This window comes from Panicum virgatum, chromosome 4N (assembly GCF_016808335.1).
Source record: "Panicum virgatum strain AP13 chromosome 4N, P.virgatum_v5, whole genome shotgun sequence".
Classification (NCBI taxonomy): Eukaryota; Viridiplantae; Streptophyta; class Magnoliopsida; order Poales; family Poaceae; genus Panicum; species Panicum virgatum.
The window spans coordinates 42,116,057-42,124,942 of record NC_053148.1 but is presented as its reverse complement, the minus strand read 5'-3'; the positions used below and the strand labels follow the sequence as shown (position 1 = coordinate 42,124,942).

General features: G+C 46.3%; 1 protein-coding gene across 1 annotated transcript; it reads right to left on the bottom strand.

Moving 5' to 3' along the window:
* Window positions 1-321: 321 nt before the first annotated feature.
* Window positions 322-1,228, bottom strand: LOC120670216 (protein GLUTAMINE DUMPER 6-like). Its single transcript, XM_039950280.1, has one exon. The coding sequence runs from the start codon at window positions 983-985 to the stop codon at window positions 560-562; it is 426 nt and encodes a 141-aa protein (XP_039806214.1). The 5' UTR covers window positions 986-1,228; the 3' UTR covers window positions 322-559.
* Window positions 1,229-8,886: the final 7,658 nt, after the last annotated feature.

Below are 8,886 nucleotides of genomic sequence, written 5' to 3'. Positions count from 1 at the left end.
TGCCTGCTCAATCTTCGAATATGCTCGTAGGGGTAGAGTTTGCGCACGTGTATGCGCATTCCTAAATTGTACATGCGTTGTGAGGTCTGATTCGTACTGTGCAATCTAAGAAAATAGAAATATCCTATAAAAAACTTTGCGCCGATATGTAAGCTTTATCACTGCAAGATATATGTCTCTAGTTTCGTATACCAGTTGTTCAGCCATACTTAGATCTGTTCTTCAGTTTCTTCAGCCCACCCTATATATAGTCTACCCTCGCTCTAAGGCAATTGCGGAAAAAATAAATTGTTTGTAACCAATGACCCCAAGAATTGGTAGCATAGCAATTAATATATCGTACAGATTTAGTACTGTTTTATTAGCAATTTATCAGTACTTTTATTATATGACGTCGATTTTACAGCCACGAGCAATGTAACGTAAGAGGATATTAATGGCTATACTTGACACTTGGCATAGAGGACGACTGCCCTGAAAGGCCTGAACCCTGAATACCTCTGTGCTGTGCGTGCGTCTCAGCTCACCCAGGGGCCGTCCTGGCCAGCCAACCAGCAGGTCAGGCAGGTGCACAAGCACAGGCAGGTGCATAGAGGTCGGCCGCAGCGGCACCGCCCTCATCAGGCGCCGCGTGTGGCGGCGGCGGGCCGGGGGAGGGGACGACGAGCGGCTTGGCGCTGGCGAGGAAGGACGGCAGGGCGTCGCCAGCCATGACGACGACGACCTTGGGCGCCTCCCGGTCGAGCGGCACGAGGACGCGCACCGAGGACGGCGCCGCCCGCTCCTCCTCGTCCCAGCGGCGCGATGAGGGCTTGCGTCGTGTGCAGATGAGCACGAGGAGCGCCACCGCGATGAGGCCCATCATGAAGGCCAAGCCCAGGAAGAGGTACGGCGTCGGCGTCCGCCACAGGCTCATCGGCCGCGCGCCGCCGCCTGCCATTAGCTCCGCCGCCGCTCCTCCACCTCCTCTCTCCGGTCTCATCATCTACCTAGCTTGCTTCTTTGTCTTCAGCAGAAGCCTCTTTCTAGATCTGGGAATGGAGCGGGTGACGGAGAGAGGCGGGACGCGCGCGGGAGGTATATATAGGGGCGGGGAGGCCGGTGGGGAAGACAACAAGCCGCGCGCGCTCCTCGAGCTTTTGCTTCGCCGAGTTGCCTGCCGTGCCGCCGGGCCTCCCACAGGTCCGGTCAGGTGCTGGCGGTGATGGTCCTGTGGCTGGTCTGGTAGTTTCCGGTTTCGCGGGCTCGCGGCGGTGGCAGCCAGCTGACGCATGGAGAGGCAGCAGGGGGGGAGGAGTGGGGAGGGCGGCTGCAGATTGGCAGGAGGCTAGCCGCCGCAGGTTTGGACGGCGGACGGTGAAGCCGGTAGGCGGTAGCTGGTTTTGGCTTTCGAGAAGACAGGTGGAGGGCGGACGTGGGGTGGGGGAGTGGCCGAGTGGTGGGGACACCGGGCCAGAGAAAAGGCAGGCGCTGCACGCGTATGTCTGCGGCCCCGGCCAGTGGGTGACATGCATGAATAAAATCGAAAATGTATGAAGTCGTGCACTTGTACTGCTCCTGTACTACTACGGGAACCCTGCAAGTACTTTATTTCTCAGTGTCTCTCATCAGTAGTATAACCTGCAGGAGTACATTCAAAAAAATGGATAACCTGGAGTAGGTTAATTATATTGCTATATATTCTAGTATTACTATGATTTATGTGCCGCCTTTTTTGCTTTTTGGCCCTTCCTGCGAAAGAAATTCACAAATAGACCTCTGGCGAAACAATGGACCCTAGGGTTGGCGCCATGGGCTGTGGCGCCGAGCTTTAACGTCTCGGCGCCATGGCCTGTGGCGCCGAACTATCTACCAGTGTGTCGTCCGCGTCGACGTGGCTTATGACGTGGCCCTAGAGCTCGGCGCCAAGGTCCGTGGCGCCGAGCTCGGCACCATAGATCTTGGCGCCGAGCGTAAATATTTATACACCCCTCCCTTTCTTCGCCGAGGTTCCATCCATTTTTTCACCATCTTCTCGGTTAGTTTCTCAACTCCCACTCGTCAAACCATCCGAATCGAGAAATTGGGCCTTGGAAACTCCGATTGGAACCGCGTATTTGCAAGAGCAAGGTATCCTCTATCCCCTCCTATATTTTCACGCATCGATTTGGTATACGATAGATGCATTATTGAAATCATTGTTCGTCATTTGGCGCACCACACTATAGCGCCAATGTCTTCGTCAGGATCAACCTACATTCCGTGGAGCAAGTGTGAAGCCACCGTACCCGAAGGAATTGATGTGCCAATGTACTTCTGCGGTTCGTTATGCAAGTTCATGCAATCTGAGGTTTTAGGAGATGACTACGGCATGAGATTCTTTATGTGTGAGAACTACGAATATGATCCACCTAAGCGATACGGCAAATACCGGGCCAAGGTAGCAGGACAACAGACGCTATTTTTCTTTGTGACCTAACATTGAGTTACGATTCTAACTTTTATTGGACAAAGTCTCCTCCGCCTTTTTGTGATTTTATGTAGTGGTTCGACACCGTGCAGTCGCAGCAGACAAAGGACTTTGTGGAACAACAAGCAAGGTGGGCTGCAGAATGTTGGCGCCGAATGAAGCACGAGGAACAGCAAGAGGAGAAGCGCAAGAAAGAGCAAGAAGAGATCCGCAAGAGGATGGAGGAGGTGGATCGTAAGGCGGCGGCGGAACGTGAAGCTGACAGGGAGAGAAAGCGAGAGAGGGCACGCCGTGCGAAGGAAACCGGGCCCGAAGCAATTAGGAAGGGCAAATATCCACGGTGCACTCAGTAGAGTAGTACCATGTAATCCCGGCATTTTACATTCTATAAGGCATGGTAAGTTTAGATGCAACAAGAAATTACCTTGTCACGTGCACATATCACTGCAATTAGTTGTTTATGTTTTCAGTTGAGAGCTTGACTCTGTGTGTTGTAACTTTTACCATTAATTTGCAGTTCTAGCCGAGAATCTATGAAACCTTTGAACTTGTTCTTAATATTTTCGGAGCTTTTCATGTCACTAGAATACTAAAAAGCACACATTTAATTAATATAACGGTAAGAAATAAAAATTAAGAAATGCATTACATAATGTGAACCATCAAGTTTACATCATAATACAATGGTAATGAAACACATATCACACATGCAGTGGCATGGCAGAACCAGTTGCAAACTACAGTAAACAGATTCTGAACTAACCTAACATGCCTTAGGTAATTTAAGAAAACACAACAAACACAACGATACAGCATGTCACTAGCAGTAGGGTAGTTCTAGTAGCCGTACCCCCACACAGCAAACTGCGTTGAGCCTTCTCCGCAGTATCCACCCATTGCAGGTTTTTGGACAGTGTGCTACACCCTAGATGAATAGATTACTGTAAAAATTTGAGGACATTTTGATAATTCTAGCTATATGTTTCATTAGATCTTGGTTTATGCCTGTGTTAAATAAAATTAAATCCACATGGTTCTATACTAGTTTTGTTGATCTGAAATTTTTACAACAGCCTTACAATTGTTTCTAGATTCTATAGAAAATTTTTGGGAATTTTTAGTAATAACTAGTCCTTTTGATTTATTCATGAATAAACTTTGTAAATCGAAAGCTCTAGTTTCCTTCATTAGAAAAATCTCATATTTTTTACTAGAGCTTGGTTTTCAGTACATGAACATGCCTGTAAAATTTTAGCCACTGAAACTTAGTAGTTTACTATGTAGATTTTTAGTTAGATATATGCCTAGAAAAAGAATCTTAATTCTCATGCTTGCTGTGTAGCTCTTTTAATCCTGAAAAATTTACCACAAGCTCATCTTAAGGAATCTAACCTACTAGTAAAATTTCATTACCAGAACTTGCATTTTTACCCTAGAGTTTTGTTTTTGTACGCTAGTAGTAATAGATTCATGAGTTTTTATGATTTATTTGTTACATCAAATGACCTGAAATTTTTACTGCACACTAGTGACCCAGTAAAGCATCTCTCATAACAATATCAGCACCATTCTATGCTTTTAGCTTTAGTTATAGTTTTCTCTTGTTTTCCATGTGTTAATATGATGAAAAACACTTTTTCTGCATTTTTCTGTTCTAATATAAAAGAAAAGCAACACACCCAGCTCTTTTATGAGTTAGTATAGATAAAATTACTACTCTACAAATGACTGTCCAGAAAATATTAATTGACAAGTTTCCCATACCAACTCACTTTATGTTGGACTACAACTTTATCGTGAAGGAAAAATAATAACACCTAAATCGCTGAACAACTCGAAACTGTGCATTCATACATATGCATTGCTGCATTTCATTTAGGTACGATAGATGAATCACGTGAAGGACGCGATGTTGGAGTCGAGCCAGAAGACGGTGAATGGTGGACACATCCAGAAGATGGACGGATGGATCCCGAGGTGCACGACCGAAGGAAGATGTTCGTCGAGCAAGTATTCTCTAACTAACACTGACCTAGTGTTAATCCCAGGCAAGCCCCGGAGTATGTCCTATCTATTTTAAATTTATGCAACCTATTATTGTTTCTATCTACTTGCGCATTTAAGTTTACAGGAGTTGCTTGGAACGTTAGCTGCATAACTCCTAGGTACCTATGCTTGAACACTAGTAGGTGTAGGTCGTTAGATGGCTAGGCTAATGGTTCGGTAGAAGTCGAGTGATTTCCTGTCACTCGCGAGAATTATAGGAGTTGAATGTCTACTACATGCTGCAACTATAAGGCTCACGGGCGGGGCTATGGTACTTGTGATGCCCCATCTGTTTAGTGAAAATGGATAAGACCGCAGTGTGTGGTAGTGGTGGTTAAGCTTTTGAACGTACTAACCACATGTCGAGAAATATGGTAATCGGTAAGCTTAAGTACCTGATCAGCCCGGCGAGTGGACTTTTCCCTCACCCTCTTTGAACGTTGTTCTCATGCGGCCACATGCGGGTGCAAGAAGGCTCACGACCCGGCGTCGTACCGTGGCATGGATTCTTGTAGTCGAGGTGGGTGACCCTGATCCACAACCCGGAAAGAAAGGGGAAAAGTCGCATGGGCGAAGCGAGACGTCGATCCCCATGCGTGTGTGTTAGGTCTGCCTGGCCAGGTTAACAAATTCGATTCGAATCATCCGCTTCTCACGGTTTGGGACTGCTTAACCCTTCTGCTACATAGAGTAAGAAGTGAAAGATGATGATGATGAATATGGTTGGTTGGATGATGAAATATAAATGTTTACCACCATGTATGCTATTAGATAGATGCTCACCTAGAATGGTTAATTGAACTAGAATTTGGAAGCTAAAACCTGAAATTAAGGATCTACTATTTACTGCTTTTCGGCAAACCAAACCCCTCCAGCCAAAAGCCTTGCATGTCTAGATAAAGGGCTAAGTATACCCTTAGTCGGGTAAGCCTTGCTGAGTATTAGTATACTCAGCCTTGCTTGTGGCTTTGTTTTTCAGGTGGTACATCTGAGGATGTGATTGATGTCATGTACGGGCTTCATCATGACGTCTTCTATTGTCGCTAGACTATCGTTCGTTTTCCGTCACTCTTGAACTCTATTATACTTTTATAAATTCAAACTTGGTTTGTAATATCAATTCAATTTCATACTCTGTGTTGTAAAATTTGTGGAATGTTGCATTCTCTAGACTGCATTGTCGATCCTGTTCAAGTGGTTTAATCGGGATTTTACCCGACAGCACTGCCGGATTACTCCGTTTTAAGTGCGTGTTAACCCTGACTGTCGTTTTGTTGATGGTTAGCGCACTTAAGCCGGATTAATTTGGGCGGGGCTGCCACACTAAGCAGTCCTCACCATGTCTGCATTTCGGCCACGGTTCTTTACGGTCATCGTATTGTCTAAGGGGAGTTTCATTGGTGAATTCACTCTTGTGTTGTGGTGGAAACTCAAATACTGGTTCCGGAAAGGAATCAGGTCCAAGAGGCCCATCCCATATAATGGGATCTCCCTTTCTTCCCCTTTTTCCTTTTCCAAAACCGTAGTAATTCTTCCCGCTAGACCCACCTCCAGACATTGGGTATACAATGAGCTTCAGTGTTTGAGTGATGCTGGGAGTTCACCAACTTGTGAGTATTTATAGGTGCACAAAGATCTGATACCCGGAGTGTGGAGTGTAAATGCGCCTTAAAAGCCTAGATGACAACACACTGAAAAGGCTAGGCTGTTCGCGCCGAAGCTTGGCGTGCGAGCTACAGTGTCAGTGCTTTGCATGCATGCACCGAGTTGCAGCGAGTATTGAGTAGCCTTTTCAGTGTCCGGTCATCTATGGCGAGGACGATGGGCCTGACGGTATACAGTGAAGGTCGGTGGCGTGTAGTGGGGAAGGCGGCACCTAGGCGCGATCGACCGAGCGGCAACAATGCAGTGGCAAAGCCTGCTTTGAAGGTGAGATGGTGCGATTGCCGTGTTGTCACATCTATCTGCAAAGGCCGAAGGACACCGATGTCACGTATGACTGTTTCACAAATAACCCACACCTATTCCGAATATATTTTGACCATTTGATTTCTTTTTGTAAGACCATTGCTATTCCGTTGAGATGAAAAATATACAAACATATAAAAATCACATGGAACTCATGATTGTAATCTTTATATGCTAAAATAAAAACATGTCTATGTGCGGTTGCTCTTAGCCTACTCCTACCAAATAGGATGATAAAACTAGATTAGGCAAATCCTTTGACTTCAGATCCAATGAGCACCTGATGACCTGAAGACTAAAACATGCAAGCCTGAAACCCAAGTGCCAAGCGCCGAGCGGCCATGACCCATGAGCTGAGGCCGTGGCATCACCTCACCTCAGCCACCAGTCGCCACGCCTCGCCTAGTTGCATTGCATCCTCTTTTTGTAAACCGCTACCACCGGTTCCCCGACCCCAACACACGCACGCGCCCGCCCACACACACATCGTCTGCCGCCTCGGATGCCAACCCGTGATCCCGTACTTGTACCTAGAATCACTTTTACCCGTACTCATTCAATTTGTCATTGATTAAATCACGAAAAAAATTTGCAAGAGCTTCCCTTGTTTCACGAGCATTATGGAACCCACACACATAACAAATTGACATCGATAATATCCATGGAACCAAATGATAAGTACAGTACAGCCAAAATAAAAATAGACAGTACAGTCCGTAGTGTTCAAACATAACAGTCCATAGTACAGTCCATAGTGTTCAAACACAACAAATAACATCCTAGTCCATGAACTGAAATAATACAAAAGCTCCATATTACATAACATTCTGAGTCGTACCATGGATAGTCAAACACCCTCACTGTCTCCTAGTCTTACCCTTGCCCTTGCGTCCGAGGGCGTCGGTGCTTGGAGTGTAACAATCGCGAGGGCGACGTGCTCTCTGTGCTGGAGGCTGGGACTCCTGCGTGGAAGGAGCTCACTGAAGCTGAGACTGTCCAATCTCCTCGGCCATGTCATCGCCGCTACCTGCCACAGTGTCCTGGACTGAATCCCTTATGCTCTCCGATGAGCCTTGCCCTCCAGAGGGTCCTGCGTGCAATGATGGCTGTTGTACGTCCATCGCACCCACAGTCCTGCACCCACAACGAGCAGCAGCACACCATAGTCTACGTGCTAGTCGATGTAGTTGAATGTTATAATTTGTTCAAGTTAATGGAAACTAACGAGTGAAAGAGGTGATATAAAACTTACGGCAAGAAAATTCTTCAAAGTTGGCTCATCTACTCCTGCCGTTGGAAACTATTCAATGTCAACAATGGACTGCTTCAGCGCGTTGCCCTGGAAACAAAGAGAAGAAAATACAAATTCTGATCAAATCTTGAAACTGAATGATAGTCATTGGCTAATCGAAATGATCAAATTTGTTTTTGTTAACCTACCACTCGGTCGAGGATAGGAGCAGCCTCAACTACAGTGCCACCTCTGGTCGCCAGGTCATAGGACGTGTCTTCGTCTTCGGAAGACTGAATGTCCCCGTAGTCCGCCTGTGTCCACTGTCCTTTGAGCTTCGGCCACGTCGCACTCAAGTACCACCCGAGATACGTCCGGAAGTTCTCATTGCTATGTGGATCCTCCTCTAGAATGATGTTGTCCGCGGCAAGATCCAATTCTTCGATGTAGCTTGGTGGAGCCTCGCAAAATCAGTGGTCTTTTTTTGTCTCTGTCGATCCACCCTGCATCATGAATAGTGGACAAAATTTTGATAAACAAGTTAGGGGTAACTAGAACATTGTATAAACTGACACTTCAAAAGACTAAAACATCTATTTACTTCATATGTTCTGGACGACATGCAAAGATATCATAACTTAAAATAGGATACCGTTCATGGAATGGAAACTTACTTGTGCAACTCGATGGAAGTGGACAACAAACGCACTAGCCACTCCTGTCTGAAACCAAATTGCCGTGCAACTCTATGCGCCAAGTGGTACTCAACAGCATAAAAGCATATGAGAGGGCACGTCATCGTATACAAATCGTCATCGGCGAAGCACATGCTGTTGAATTGGATATCAGCTTCCTCTAGGCCATCGTACGAATCCCAAGTGACCTGTGAAGGTTCAAAACTGAATCAAAATATGTCCTTATACATGTAATTCTTGCATTTGTATGACAGACAAGTTACTAACCATCGAGTGTGTCAGCGTGTCAAGCTCGTTGCCGTACTCCACGTAAACCCGAGCCACTCTCGCATAGTTCACTGTGACCTAGTCCCAAAGATATGCAAAGGTAGGTCGAAGTCGGGGATCCGCCACATTGAACCACTGCCGTCGATCAAGAACCATGGGGCGTCCAACAGGTATACGGGACCACTTCCAAATCTGGAGAAGGTAGACACAAGCTCCAATAGACCCGTTCT